At 44.1% G+C, this 15,532-nt stretch overlaps 1 protein-coding gene across 1 annotated transcript; it reads right to left on the bottom strand.

Moving 5' to 3' along the window:
* Nucleotides 1-7: 7 nt before the first annotated feature.
* On the bottom strand, nt 8-15,180 carry xylt2 (xylosyltransferase II). Its single transcript, XM_008305452.1, has 11 exons — nt 15,049-15,180; nt 9,783-10,326; nt 8,970-9,145; nt 6,657-6,859; nt 6,018-6,098; nt 5,397-5,613; nt 4,819-4,995; nt 4,419-4,675; nt 4,130-4,325; nt 3,442-3,775; nt 8-2,944 (listed from the first exon to the last, which is right to left on the bottom strand). Exons 1-11 carry the CDS (start codon nt 15,178-15,180, stop codon nt 2,622-2,624), a joined length of 2,640 nt encoding a protein of 879 aa, XP_008303674.1. The 3' UTR covers nt 8-2,621.
* Between the last annotated feature and the right edge of the window lie 352 nt (nt 15,181-15,532).

The raw sequence follows: 15,532 nt of genomic DNA on the forward strand, positions 1-15,532 counted from the left end.
ATAAGACCTTAATCTAAGTGTTTTTTATTGAGTCATCAGTCAGGATGTCTGTCCTATGAGCATTACCACAGGCTTTTACAGTGACAGGCTAAAGTTCCAGACTCAGATAAGAGCCACAGAGCCCCTGGATGACTCACCAGTCACACTGCTGCTGCTTATCACAGCGGCACGGACGGAAACCTCAAGCTCCCATCCTCCCAAAACACAGAAGGTCTGCTTCAAATGACACCGAACAGGTGGACTGTGAAATGTAACACAATTAGACAGCAGTTCTAATAGTTTAGAGTGCCGAGAGATGAACGGACAACATACATAATTTGTCTCAAACAGGATAGAAAAATAACATCTGTTACACCCATTATTCTGCTCTCTTATCCCAATTAAACTGGGGCTTCATTGAAGCAACTGTACTGTGCAAGCTAAACAAGGTCACTTGAAAACTCATATGGTGGCCAACTGTTGTTTAAGAACACAAAAATTTGCATTAAGTAAAAATCCGACCTAAAACACAAACAGGGGGTTTCACTATTAAAGGCATTAATTGCACATCTCTGGAAGCTATTATCCCGTAGTAAACAATTCATCTTTTTGACATAAAGGCAGCTTAGATTCTCTGGATCACACTAGAACAAAAAACACAAACATACAGTGTACTGTTTTTGGTTGGTGGACGTCAAGAGTTTAAATGAATTGAACCTTAAATAAACTAAACGTGAACAATACTTGACCTGTGAGGCAAACAGAGCACACGAACACACAGGCGTGACAATACTGCATATAAACAGATACACAGGAGGTATAATAGTCTGCAACCTAAAAGCCTGCATTTAAAGGAGAAGTTTGACGTTTTAGGAAATACGTATCGTTGCTTTTTTGCAGAGAGAAGACTGATACCACTTTCATACATGTAACATGTGGGAAAAAAGCTACTGCCTAGAGCTGGTTAGCTTAGCGTAGCACAAAGTGAGGAAGAGCAGCTAGCCTTGACCTGTTGTGAAGGTAACAATATACATCTGCCACAGCTCACTGAACATGTTTCTTGTTTGTTTAGTCTGTACAAAAACAATACAGAAGCAAAATGACAAACTTTCATTTTATGGGAGGTTGTATGTTGTACTTCTTAGATGAGTTCCTGGTTGGTTACCCATCCACCCACGTAAAATGATTTGCCATTTGCATTCCCTTCATTTTGAAAAAGGGATTATTCAAACAAGTGAGCTTTAAAGGCGTCTGAAGTAGATTCTGTGTGTGTGCTAAGCTAAGCTAACACAAGAGTGGTTTCAATCTTCTCATCTAACAGCAAAAAGCGAATAAATATATTTTCTTAAACTTGTCCTTTAAATGTTTATCCACATTTTCGTCACCTTGCTAAACTGGCTGTAGAGCCAAAATCCAACCCAAAATTCAGAAAATTTTGTTTTCGTCTCGACGCTGAAAAGAGCACACACACAACAACCTCCACTGAAGATGCACTCACTCTTCGTTACGGAGTTTTCAAGCACGTCGCACATCGCTACCAGCAGGGGAAGTTTGCCCAGCTGTCACGAAGCTGTGCGTCTTCTGAGCTGAGGCTGTTTCGTCGAATATTTCAGAGGAGTTTCTAATGCATCCTCGCTATCCGCAGTGTTGATAGCTGTCTAGGCACTTCCTCTGATCAGAAAAACAACATCGAGTGGCTTTTTTGTTGGTTTTTTTTGCAACAATGGAAAAACTATTTAACACTTTACAGCCAGTTCAGGAAACTAAGAGACAACAAATGAATAAAAAAAGGAAATGTTCAAAAGTGATATGTCACAGTAAACAGAATAAAAAATAAGACTCTATACCTAAGAACCTCACTTTCTTTCTGAATTTTTTTCCCTCACGCAAGTTACAGTCCAAGTATTTACTGATGTGTCTGTGCAATAAGGATTGAGGTGCAGTTATTTGCCTACTGATAATTGAAAAACAGATGTGACCTCTTCCATGACTTATTAACATCTACTCCTCACACTGTAACCAAGTGACCTCTGTGTCATAGTCTTACAGTAAAGTGCACTTCATCTGTCTGTTCCACATGCTTACATAATAATGCTTCAAAATAAGCACAATAACGTGATTCAGAGGTTCCACTCTCCCTTGAAATGAAGATAGAACACAGCACAGAGCCCGCTGCTGAGTTTTGACACCTGCTTCCTGATTTTCTTTTTCAAAAGCAGAGGAAAACTGCAAACAGAGTTCAAACATGTGCAGAGGCTTATTAACAAACTCTGACCCAGACAGACTCTGACTGAAAACCTGCGCGCCAGCTTAAAACACAGCAATACATCTGGCATTCATGTACCCATTCAGCAGACAGTGATACAAGTCTTTTTCCGCTCGCAGTCTTCTATGTGCAAATTTCCAGCAGTCACACCCTCGTCTCTCAAGCTTTTTTTTTTTTTTAAACCACGTCACTGAGAATGTTGCGACTCCTCAGTACAGGAAGATGCCTTGTCGTTGTTTATGTGTTGATCTCTTCGCCGACCTCGGAGACGACATCTGGTTCACACAGGTTCTGTTTGAAGTCTCTGATGTGGGTCCAGCTTGCCTGTGGTCTTCCTGTGCATGTGTCAAAGTCTAGAGCTTCTCTTCTCTTGGGGCTACCTGATCCGCCCATCGCTTTTGACTGGGCCCAGTTCAGATTTAGGGTCTGGGGACAAGGAGCTCCAGGCAGTCTTGGAGCAAGATGCCAAAGCTGGGCAGGAGGAAGTCTGTGTGGTGCACACGTCACCTATAACCCAGTATGTCCCCACGAGGCTGTCCACCCACGCTTCGAGAGGCTGGCCCACCAACTGGGCATTGCGCTGGGCCAGCTGCATGGCAGGCTCCTGGGGAGGCAGCTTCAGCACAGAGCTCAGCTGCTGGAAGCTCTGCTCCAGGTACAAGTTACTGGGAGGTCCTGCATGGAGCCAGTTGTCCTCCTCTGGAAGGAACATTGACATTTGCAGACAAAGAAAAGTCACAAGAAGAAGTGAGTCTCTAAACAATCAACAACACTTTTCAGATTTATTGTATATTAAGAGCTACATTTAGGGATAGTTCTGGCAATATTTTATACTTTTTTCATGGCCAATAAACTAACAATGACTTGATCCCCATTTATGTTGCATAACCCTCTATTTTTAAAAACTAGGGGCTAGGTTATTGATCACAACGCATGCTGAGACTATAGTTCTCATCACACCTCTGTGGTGCTGAGAATAATTGCTGGTCACACCTAAACTGAAACTAAGAAAATAGTCCAGAGGCTTGAGGTTGAAAGCCCCAACAAGCCTCAACAAGTGCTCAGGGACAATGAAGTGCAACGTTGATATGGCTGTGTCATGGGATTTTCTCACAGTAAGAAAATCAAAGAACAGCACCAGCCAAGCATCAAACAAAAACTGAATGAAAATCAAGCTCTGTAAATCAGTGTCTCACCTTTGCGTAGTGGCTCTTTATTATTGAAGGTTAATGGCATGACAAGAAAACGAACTTCCGCCACGCGCTCCCATTGTTTCAACACCCGTACCGTCCACGTGCCGGGCCGCAGGGGGTGCTGCAGTGGCGGTTTGTACTGGGTGTACTCTGCGTCCACGTCCACAGTAATGTCATAAGATGCTGCGACCACCAGAGCTGGGTCGAGCCAGACAATGGTGGCTGTGAGGTTTGGACCACGTGCCCACTTCTGGACAGCCAGTGGTTCATCTAAAGGGCCAATCACCCCACCAAAGTTACGGAAGATCCTTTCTTTGGGATCCCAATCTGTACCGATCTGTTATGGAGAAAGAAAAAACACAATCAGTGTCTGTCCTGAAATTATAATGGTTTAAATGACACAACACAGCAGAATGAAAGCGTATATGACGCCACCGTATTTGACTTTCATATTTTATGTGAAGACAAGATGAGATGAATCTGCTTTTGTCCGATCTTAAAATATATTTTTAAAACTAATTAAACTTCAAAGTTCAGTGTTGGTCAGATCATGGCCTGATAATGCAACCCCAATTTTTACATATCAGGCTGAGAATCTTCTCATATAGCAGTTTTCTTGGGGTGCCTTGATCTTGGTCAAAAATGAAAGTTTGTGCAGAAAAGAAAAAGCTCCAGCTTAAAGAGTGCTTACTTCTAGGTTCTTGAGCCTTTCATACTCTTTAAGGTTTGTTTCAAGGACAAGTGTGGCTTGAGGCACTGCCCACATCTCTATCGTCTCCTTGGTCTTCGACCCAACAGTGTGGACTTCCTGACGGACCAAGTACCCTTGGAAACGTTCATCATAAAAGTACAAATGTATAGACAGAGGGAAGCCTACTGGTTCAAACCTGTAGTGAGACAATAAATAAATCACACGTATTAAGCAAACACAGCTGTATCAGTTACAATATCAAAAAATAAAAACCAAACAGAGTGTTCACCTGCAGGCTTCCACATTGCTCTGAGTAGTCACCAGACTTTTCAGGCCAAGGCGGAAGAAAGAAGTGTATGCAGTGAGAGCTACGTCACTGAGCGAGCCCACACCATCCAACTGCTCAAACAGACTCTCCCAATATGCCTTGATGGCAACGGTTCCTGGAGCGTACTGGCCATACAGGTGAGTGTCCAGGATGTCTATGGCCTCCTGGTTCACTGCTGACTCAAACTTACGAGCAAAAAATGTTGGACGGGTCAATTGCTGTGAATGAGAAAGGAAAAGAAGTCAAGAAGACTGAATCAGACCAGTGGTGATAAAACATGATAGACTGGGAATCCATAAACCAAAAAAAAAGAGAAACAGCTAAGTTGTTGTGCTACACTGCCCTCCTCTGGCGCACTCACCTGGATCCGAATGAGGTCTTGTGGTTTAAAATCATTGGGAGAGCAGCCACACCAGTCAACAATGTGTTTATACTGGCATTTACAGCCCAGCTTACGGTTCCAGTTGGTGACTCGCAGGTTATTGTCCACCAGGGTGTCGCACATGTGACTGTTCCCGAGCACAGTGTGGAAGAAGGACTGGGAAGAAAGGAGAGGGGTGAATGCAATATTTCTTCTAAGCTGTGCGTGAAAACAAAGGATGTGTTGTTTCAAAATCAAGTCACTGTAAACTGTCAAAGACACGCATAAACAGTTTCCAACCACAGACTGTAAATTACAAAAGGCCACAGCTCTATAGCAGCGAACAGACCGCAGCCTCTCCTCTGAGACTAAACTACACAGTCAGATAAACTGTAGTGAACCCTCCTCTCATCTGGCACTTGTGCTGCACACTGTGCCGAAAAGCTTAAAGTATTACATTATCTTCGCTGCTAGGGCTCTTCTGACTTGGCAGGGGAGGACGAGCCTGAGACAGACTTGTATATGAAACTGTCTGTCACAACAACGGGAGATAAACACAACGCCTAAGGCTTGCTTACCTCAGCGGGGAGCAGAGCGTAGGAATAGAACTGCTTCAGCCCTGACACCAGGTCATCCTGGGAGTTGATGACGTACTCCACGAAGCGGCGGGTGAGTGCAAACCAATCAGAGCCACCTGAGACCTCTAAGCCTTCTGGGATGCTGCGCTCGCCAAGACGCCACATGTGGTTGTCACACTCATGGAAGAGACGGTCAAGGCCTTGTTTCTTAATGAACCTTAAGCACAGAAGACAGTCGAAGATGACGGATGGCAAAGATGTGGCGCTATTTGCAGCATTCATCAAAGTAAATGATCAAACACACTATTTTTGTCTGAGCTGCCGCACTGTATTTAATAACGGTAGATGAATAGCTCAAACGGATCTCTTTATTATGTGTGTCTGCACTGATATGAACCGCATGTGGTGCCGTTTGCTGATGCAGGCTGATTTATCTCAGCAGGATTTATCGAGTAACTTTCTGTCAATCCATCATTTTGCACTGCCACAGCAAATTTCTGCAAAACATTAATTCACTGCTTGGAAAAACATCCTCAGAAGTTTGGGTAAAATATTAACAAGTGTCAGACTAAATTTAACCAAATGACATGTGGTTGTGTATCTTAGAGCTGGCGTCCTCACCGTGCATTTTCTCTCCCGTGAGACTTGAGGAAGTTTTTGTCTCTGTGCAGCGACAGGAACGCCACCAGTTCATCATTGGTCCTGCAGGAGGGCATATTGGTGAGAAGTGAAAGAAGGAAAGGTTAGGCCAGAGGGATAAAAAAAGATTCTTTGGAATAAAACACTGGCTTGAGTATAGTGCTGACTGAAATTAGCTGCTTTGGGCAGGATTTAATAGATGCAGGCTTGTCTGTTTGCATCCAAGCTATTACCCCTTGGGAAGGTTCAGGTAGACGAGCAGCTGCTTTGATAAGGGTTCAAAGCTGCCCCAGAAATCCAGCCAAAACCGATCAGCAAAAAAAGAAGACCATTTACTGCCAGCTCTGCGATTCAGTGATCAAAACAATCAATTTAATGCTGCCACAAGGGAACTCTTTTTATCCTACGAAGCTATAGCTGCTGCTTTCTACTGTTGTGGTAAAACAGTCACTGTGATGTTAGGTCAGAAAGAGATGCACATCTCTGAGCAGCTCGACAAATTTGAAAGAGGCAACTCAAGAGAAAACATTAAGTAAAGGTTAGGTAGCTTGAAAATGTTTAAATACAACTAGTAAAAAGACCCACAGGTGTAATTGTTTGGTGTTTTCATGGCTAACCAACCTAGTGGGGAAGTCTGTGGCACTGAGATTGATGAAATAATCCCATTTCCAGTCCAGCATGGAGAGCAGGTCCTGCATGCTGCGTAGGTAGGCTTTCAGAAGGCTGGCTCCTCCCCAGATGGTGACCATCCGCCAGGGAGTGGCTCGGACATTCGGAAACTGCTGGGCTAACTGCAGGACCTCACGATGCATGTAGCCGGATCGCTGGGAGATTTTGAAGCAAAAGGTCAATGAAAGAGTTAAATGTGGAAGAATGGTTTCTGCGTTGAAAGCATAATCTAGTTTTAGCTTGGTTCCCGCAGATCTACAGCTGCCCCCTGTGCCAAAACCATTGCACAAAGCTGGCTCATGTTGAAAGAGAGTTTGATCTGAGAAGAACAGCAGCCACATGGTGCTTTGTACTGTGGGTCACTATGATGATAGAGGGAGAAAAATCTGAAGTCTGTTGTTCTTGCCTGTTTTTTTTCCTTCTTTGAGTGACTGCAGGTGAAAGCAAGACAGAAATAAAAGAACTGAGCTTAAAGGAGAGCGTGGAGCGAGCCGTAGAGTGGGGATTAAACATCAGGAGGGAACAGAGGATAAGATGAAAGAAGTTAAAGCGCTGCACAGTTGTCGAGCTTTATGCACAGACAGTAAAATTGTGTGAATAAGCATGTGTGACCACTCTAAGTGTCTAGCAGTGTGTAAGAAGCCAAAAACTGTAGGTTCAAGAGCTGCCCTTGGAGTTAAATTAGATTAATTACCTACTAATTAACAAGAAGCCTGTTGCCAAATAAACACGGCTACTAAAGTTTCTGAAGCGATAAATGGGCAGTTTAAAAGAAACAGATACTTGGAAATTAATTGTTCAGGGCCATGAAGTCCAATGGTGTTTGGTGAAGCACAAGCAGCGTGTGCCGATTCTGTCCTGTGTATTTATGACAGAACAAAATGAGCGGACATTTTGTTAGAAGGACTTTCCCAAGGATCTGTGTGTACCCTGGTTGTATTCATACATTAGGAACCAGCAGAAAAAAAAATCCTAATCTAAACTCACTCCTCACTTGTAGACAGGAGAGAAAAAAGAAGCTTACGTGGGGGAGTGCAGAGGAGCTGGCAGACAGAGTCCAGTACAACCTGACCTGCCTCATCTCTCAAACGGGCTTTTTGCCTCAGAGATGGATGAGGTTAGTTTGGTCTGTGTCTGTGGTGCAACTGTCCCACTGACTCTTTATTCATCACTGCCTCCGGTGAGCCGCTCCACCGTCCCTTGGCAGAAGAACACAGCAGCTCCCCACGACTCAACAACCTTTCCGGCTACACAGGTGCACTGACAACAGGCACCTGCTTCTCTGCCGTCTCTGCTCAACACACCTGAGGTCTTTACCTCAATATCACCAGCCGTACATTTGTCTTTTTCCTTCCAGCTGCACACGATAGCAGACTCTTCTTTCACTAAATCCAGCCCCTAAGAATAACCACCCTTTACTCTATCCAGGCTAATCCCCTTTACCACACTGTGAGACCCATGGGATAAATTTAACCTTCATAATGCAGGAAGACCTAACCGGTAAAAGCATTTGTGAACTCAGTGTAGCCTGGGGCTCTAGCCAACCAAAGAAAATCTTGGTCGACTGAAATCGTATCTACTCTTCAAATAATCGATTGGTGGCGGGGAAATAAAACCTGCCCGTTATCTCTAGTTTAACTAAATCACAAGAGTGCAATTAGTGCACTATACTTGCTATACTGATTCACCTAAATTAATTGTAAATAAACATAAAAAGCTAGTATTTTCCAAATAATAAACAATTTTAGCCTAATTTTTCATACTAAAATGATAACAAAGAGAGGCTACTATTGAGAAATACAACACAGACAGGTTAGCCTACTGTTATCGATGCTGTGCCACCTGACAACTTCTTTGATAGTGTCTTTGTGCCAATTAGTTGGGGGCTGAGTCCAAGTAAACATTCATTAAATGTAAATGTAAAGGAAGTAAGGCCTAGCAGTCTTCACTAGCATGTTTGAGGTCAAAGCTGTTAAAGCGTAGGGGTGTTCTCAGGTAATCTGCTCCTTCAACTGCCAAAAATAACGGATTAATGCTGGACGGCTGTTGATTTAGCGCTTTCCTTAAGAAAGTAACTCCGGCAGTTGTCCAATCAATATAACTAAGTTGAATGAGAGCACATTGATTAAGCAGTCAATCAGGAGACTATAGATCCAGTGCATCCAGCAGCCAAAGCATTAGCAACAATCCTGTTTGGTCAGTGTAACATGACACGGCTTGTCCATATAACCGTAGAGACTGTATGCTAGCAACAGGTCTGACTACCTTGTCCACGTGGATGTAGTAATAGTGGTCGCGGTGGTATATGGCTTTGATGAGGCGCTTGAGCTGCCGTACAGCACGGCCGTGGACCATCAGAACGAAAGCCACCCTGACAGGGTTCTCCACCTTGGACAGGCTGTTGTCCAGCTCACCAACAGCCTGAACCGGATGTGACACACCTGGACAGAGAGGACACAAAGGACTGATTCACAAAAGGAGAAAGGCTGGGTGCTGAGAAAGGCAAGATTCAATGGTTTTGTGTATTTTGGTGTGCAACATATTAGGTTCATGTCGGAAGTATTTAGGACAGAAAAGAACGTCCATGGTTGTTCATTACTCTTTTAATTTTGTCTTGCAATTTAACAAAGGTTCCCACACACAAATGCTGCCAACTGTGTTGATGGTAACGCAAAACCAAGCAAAAGGCGTAGGTAGTGTTTCAGCCCAGTGCAATCCCTGCACTATCATACAGCTATACACAAGTTTACCGTATAGAAAGTCAGAGATTGCTGTGATTTGGTGTACATGTGTGGGTGACATGAAACTTGTGTGAAGGCATCCACGATGCCTTTACTTATTACTGTTTATTCTAGGAGTCTAAAAGTTTCAGTGTTTAGAATTTTATTGGAACAGTATTTTACTTGATGCATCAAAACACGGACAAAGACACGTGTTAAAATTGCCTGAGCTACTTTTAGGTAATGCAAGGAGACAGAGAAACCAAAACCCACCAGAAACTTAATGGAATAGTCAAGATAATTTGGCAATGAGAAATGTTTTGGCCAAAAATCTGTGGAAACTTTAAAGTGTTCTCACCGAGTTGTGGGCAGAACTGGGGAAGTGCGTCTGGCATGAGCTGCCCGGCCTGATGCTGGCACACGATGTTGGCGATCTCCTGTCTGCACTGCTGCGAGCCGGCACGATGGAGGGCAGACAGTGCGTCCTTGCCCATGATATCACATTTAGGCACAAAGTCACTGTTGGGGGCTTGGTGCGCTCCATCCACGCTGCCTGGCTCCCCTGGTATAACAACAGCTGGTAGCTTAGCTGCCCCATCTGTGCCACCACGGGTCTCACTGAAGTTACGGCTGCTGGACAGATCGTGGAGGACCACGCCGTCTAGTCCCGCCCCCGTCATCCCCCGCGCTTGGGGAGTCTTCAGCCTGATGCTGGGCTTTCCTCCTCGGCGGCTGTTCCCTCTCCTCAGTGCACTGGCTGCTGTGCCCCCCGTCCTCTCCAACCTGGCGCTCCATCTGCCCTTGTTCCTCCCAGACAAAGAATTTTGTTTCTCCCAAAGTGCACTGTCTCTCTTGGGGTCCTGGCTGTTGTGGTCAGGCAGCTTAGACCGTCTGCTTTTCCTCTAAGGAAAGAGAGGAGCACAGTCATGCTTTTTAAACCCATATCTGTTGCCAGTCATTCCATAAGAACATCTTGGACAAACACTACTAAGAGGAGGCGCTGATTCATAATCCAAAAATGACATAAGGTAAACAAAGACCTCCACTAAGACAACAGCAGAGACGGCCCCAGAGGGAAGGATGTGTTTACGAGCTTTTGTTTTTTTCATGTCTCTCATCTGGGCTATTTTTATCTGCGCCTCTGCCTTTTTTGTGGAGCTAATCTGCAAAAAGTGGATAGTCACACATTATGAATCCAGTGATTCACTGCACAGACCTCAACAAACCTTAGTCTGCTCCCTCTGGCAAAAATTGCAGAAAAAAAATGCATACACATGTACATGTAGGTCACATGTTCACAAACACTGCACACACACAAAGACCTGGAGCTTAAACATCAGACAAATCTTTATCAGGCACCTCCTTTGCCTGTTTGTTTGTGTGTGCAATGTGGTAAATTTGTTGGCATTGTAGTGGAAAGACAAGATAAACCTGTGGTTATTCTGTGATGGGAGTAGTTATCTGAAATTGAAACTGCACAGCGTTAATTTTTACAGACTTACGAGTGTGTCAAATTGTGTTGATTCTACAGGAGAGGTGTACAAAAGGCTCTGCTTATGCCCAAACACAGACATATGCATGCAACCTCTTTACTTCAAAACAGGCATAACTGTATTTTAATCCTTGTTATGATTACTGCAATTACTATGATTAAAAGCAACAGCATAATATCTTTACTTTGTGCTATACATCGTGTATTATAGTGTGCGCCAGACTTTCGAGACTTCTTAAAATGTCAAGACATGCTCCTCCTATTACCGACTTGTGTAATAAAATCATTCAAGTATCCCATTGTTGGAATCTCTGGCTGTAACATCCCTAAACTTCAAGATCATAAAGTATTTTTCACATAAATTGCTTGAGTGAAAATGGGCAATATAATGGCAAATCCGCTCCAAGCGACATGCTGAGCCGTGTTCTCTCCCCAGCAGGAAAACCGTGTCACGATTTCAAGTATACATCAGTCTGAGTATTGTGCCACCATCTAAAATGTACGTAAACGTTGGTTTGATGTTGGTGCTTTTGTATACAAAGGTACTATACTATTAGGAGGACCAAATTATGAGGCACCATCACACAAATCTGGGTTTCTTCCAAACCAGGTTTCTCAAGCATAACATTTGGTTTCAAAGCAGGAGCACAGGGAGAATGAGTTTCACTGGAGTACAAATCACACCTCCGAAAATGGAAAGCAGGCTTTGGAAAAAAAAACAAAAACTGAATTTAAGTTGTTTTTAAATCTTCCAGCCAAACAGCATCATAGCTTTGGCACACTAGATTACTGGATCACACAAAAGGCCCTTCAAAATATGCACTTGGAGAAGAGGAAGAGGAACAGTGAGTGGGCTGAGAGCTCTCCGCCTCTGTCAGACGATATGGCAGAATGTGGGTTTGCTCGCCTCACACCGCTGGCATGCCGACAGCCCAGAGATGGTGGGAACAGAAGAAGGACTGCGTGGTAGGACGAGGAGCCAGATAGTGCACGGCCAATACACCAGCTGCCAACCAATACAGCACACTCAGTTACTGATTGCCAACTGCTCTCCCAAACCCATTACAGTAAGACGCATTGTGAAGCGCAGTAACGTACCAGTCAGTGCAACTCGCTTTCAAGGAGTGCACTTAAGCAAGCTGGTTATCTTTCTGCAGAAATCTGACATCCCGCATGTCACCTGAACAAGAAGCCTTGACTCATTCAGTCGGGGTGAAAGAGACACTCAGGTTGCTCAGCTTGGTTTCTGCTGAAGAAATCCAGTCTCTTAACCATGTAGTTTATGTTGCACTTGGTTGGGAAATACTCCACATGTAGAAGTGTCAATGTGACAGCGTCTCTCTTTTAGCTAAAACAACCAAACTCAGAGTTCAACTGCAAATGCACATAAACTTAGTAAGTGGAAATAAGTGATGGGGGAAAAAAAACTGTTTGCTGAGCAACTGCATGTAAACATTTGGTTTACACCGACACATCACTGCAGTGCATGTAAATGAGTTTTCAGGTGTCTGTCTTAATGCGATTTCTAAAAATAACTTGCATTTCTTGTGCATGTAAACACAATCTTGTTTTGAAAGGTCTGCTAAAAAAAAAAGAAAACAGCACTAATAATAGCACAACAGTTTGCAGGAGCGTTGCCTCTGTAGTTCTGATGAACATTATTTTACTTTAATGCAATGTCTATTCTGACTTTATACTCAAATGCAAACTGTAGCACTAAAGCTGTTTACATTTTTGGAAGTGATGATAGAAACTTTTGTTCATAACATCAAATAAGGCAGGCAGTACATGTTTTTTGTGGTGTAAAATTATTAAAAACACGAGGATCGCTACGCATTTTGCCAGCTAACATCCATAAGGAAACTCTTTAGTTTGCGGCTGCCAGGGGAAATGTTCTCATGCAGAAGCCAAGCATGCAGCAGGGGCTAACGTTTCAATTTTCCTTATCAGTCGTTTTCACAGCTTTTAATTAACACCATCATGTCAAAAATGTATTGATTCAAAGGCGAGCTAGGCAGCCTCTTTACTTTCCAATTAAAGTCGAGTGAAACCATATCAGCGTTGCCATCTGCTGAAGCGGGAAGCAGCAGCAGCAAGCACTCAGCTCTGCAGGAGAACGCGGGTAAGCAGAGGGTGACACAAGGATGACAGAGTCGTCCTCTTCTGTCTCCACAATCCTCTCACTCTTGCGCGTGAGGGCTTTAATATAACACGTGTGACTGTGTTCACACAAGCACAGCAAGCCGCTGATTAGAGCAGATGCACGGTAACGTGGAGATCGCTGAGCGTGGAGGAACTGTTCAGAGGTGAAATGACGATTAATATGCATTCCCAAGTCTGAAATTTGATTCTGCATCTGTGAGTCTGCAAACACGCAAAGACCTCATGCTGACATTTGCATAGATGTCTGCCAACACAGTTGCATATCCGAATGGCATGTGTGCTGAGCAGCAGTGTCACATTTCTGAAGCAGGGAATGAATTAAAAAAAAAAACTAATTGGAAATGTGATTAATACTAAAGTAAATGATCTATGTGGTTTCTTAGTTTGGTATGTTACCCATGTTAGGACAAAATCCTACTACACATCCTCTTCCTGACAACAAATATGATTTTGTCTGAGCCACTGGACAGCAAGTACTGTGTGCAGTTGACATTTTAAAGGTCTGTGCTTCTTCTCCTTCATAGTCCCAGATGAGCTACAGTTAACCGCACCACCCTCCAGACATTTCTCTGTATCTGTGCTGAGGCATGTTTAAGCCTGAATGCACCTGATGAGGCAGCAGAAAGCCTGGAGGCTAGTAATGTGAACAGGTGATACGAATCAAAATGACACTTAAAATCACTTCTGCAGCATGATGAATCATATGTCACATTTCCTGCCCAGTTTCAACTGTCGCAACGTCACAGTTAACGGAAATGGATTACCTAATTTAGGCTGGCATCAGTTATAGCAACTGAATAAAAAAGGGCCAGGCACTTGAGAACAATAATTTGAGTTCACTCATTGCCTTTTGTTCGCAACAAATAATTTCCAGGGAGGCTGCCGTCTAAAGAATATAATCGCTCTCTCTGAGGCAAGGGTCAAACATCTTTTCCCCACTTAAGCCACTGTACATCTGCTGCCCGCCTCAAACCCTCCAGGGCGCAGATCCTCAGCCTCTCCACGTTGAGAGGGATATTATACACCACGCTTGTCACATCACGATACAGGGGCAGCTCCCGCCTCGGGTTTCAGCTCGCATTCCTGCAGCTCCATCAGCATTGGTGTGCCTCAAAAATGAATCCTGTAGTCGTTCACAGGTCACATCTGTTAGCGGCTCAACCTCACCTTACTTAGAGGCAGAACTGGAACAGGCACTGCCTCGAGGTAGTGCTCTCCAGGTGTGCGAGGGAGACGCAGAGATAAAATTCCCTCTGAGGACTTGGCAACTGTTAAATAAATTGTTTCAGTGGTATGTAGTGGAGGCAGCTCTCTGTTTAACTTTAGCCTTTACAGCTGGGATGTGCTCCCTGGGTGTTTTGGCATGATTCAAAGCTAAGTGAAGGTCACACAGACATTAGAGCCACACTGTTAAAGGCCACTGGTGGATATAAATAAGAAGAACACAGTAATAAATAAATAAACAAATAAAGCAGAATTGATCCTGGATTTCTAAATGAGACAATCCAGCTTAAACTGACGAACTATTTTGGGTTCAATAAGTGTTTTCACAAAGTTGTATTACTTCACACACATCCTGTTCCTCTTGGATGTGCAGCTTCTTACTCCATCACATTTTGTCCAAATGAAACAGTGATAATCACCACTTCTGCGTCTCCAACAAGTTAACAACCAGTCAACTAATCCTATCAGCACCAGTAACAGCTTAGGTGTGAACATGTAGCCCGGTGGATTTTGTCTCGGCTGTTGTGGTCAGTGACAGACATGCAGGACAGGGTTGGTCTGGTCGGACTGAAATGTTTCGGAGCGCCGCTCTTCTCCAAGTGCTAACGGCTAACACCAGCTAGCGTCTCTCTCTATAATAACACACTGGGAGCTAAGCTAAGCGCTAACGGCTAGCTCTGCAATTAAAAAAAAACCCAGCGACAACACTGTCACGGCAGAAATAGCGGCAGAGAGTGTTGCTCACCTCCGCCTCGCCTTCTTCCAGACTTCTCAGACTCCATACTACAAGCCCTTGGATCAGGAGGATAGTTAACGCGGCCGCGATCGCTAGTTTGTACCGTCGGAGGAGCTTCTGTACTCGAGCACTGGCCACCATTTTTCCGACTCCGGCTCACTGGGAGCGCGTGCAGGGCGAATTCTGAGCTGCGCGCCCACGCGGGGTCGCTCGCATCCTCATCCTCAGGTTGGAAAAAAGTTTGGCTCCACGAATGATCCACACTGCGACCATGTCCGCGGTTTGCATCGTGTAGCACAAAGGTAAAGTACAGTATCTGCATGTTTTCGGTGCATCCTTCCAACTGTGTGAGATGAAAGGGTTTGTTCACCTGCTCTAATGCACTTTAAGGCCATGAAAGGGAACAAACGTTTCAGCTGGATGTTCCCAAAGAGGCGCCAGGATGGTTCTGTTGAAAGAAATACTGGATTTTTGACCCCTCTTTGGTGAAATA

The sequence above is a fragment of the Stegastes partitus genome, unplaced genomic scaffold (assembly GCF_000690725.1).
Source record: "Stegastes partitus isolate 25-593 unplaced genomic scaffold, Stegastes_partitus-1.0.2 Scaffold43, whole genome shotgun sequence".
NCBI classification, from domain to species: Eukaryota; Metazoa; Chordata; class Actinopteri; family Pomacentridae; genus Stegastes; species Stegastes partitus.

Excerpts from the sequence above, each read along its gene's own strand:
- xylt2 (XM_008305452.1), bottom strand. The coding sequence starts at position 15,180 with ATGGTGGCCAGTGCTCGAGTACAGAAGCTCCTCCGACGGTACAAACTA. Across the intron at positions 6,099-6,656 it reads GCCACAGACTTCCCCACTAG|GACCAATGATGAACTGGTGG; the intron begins GTTGGTTAGCCA and ends GCCCTCCTGCAG. Across the intron at positions 3,776-4,129 it reads AAAGGCTCAAGAACCTAGAA|ATCGGTACAGATTGGGATCC; the intron begins GTAAGCACTCTT and ends TCTCCATAACAG.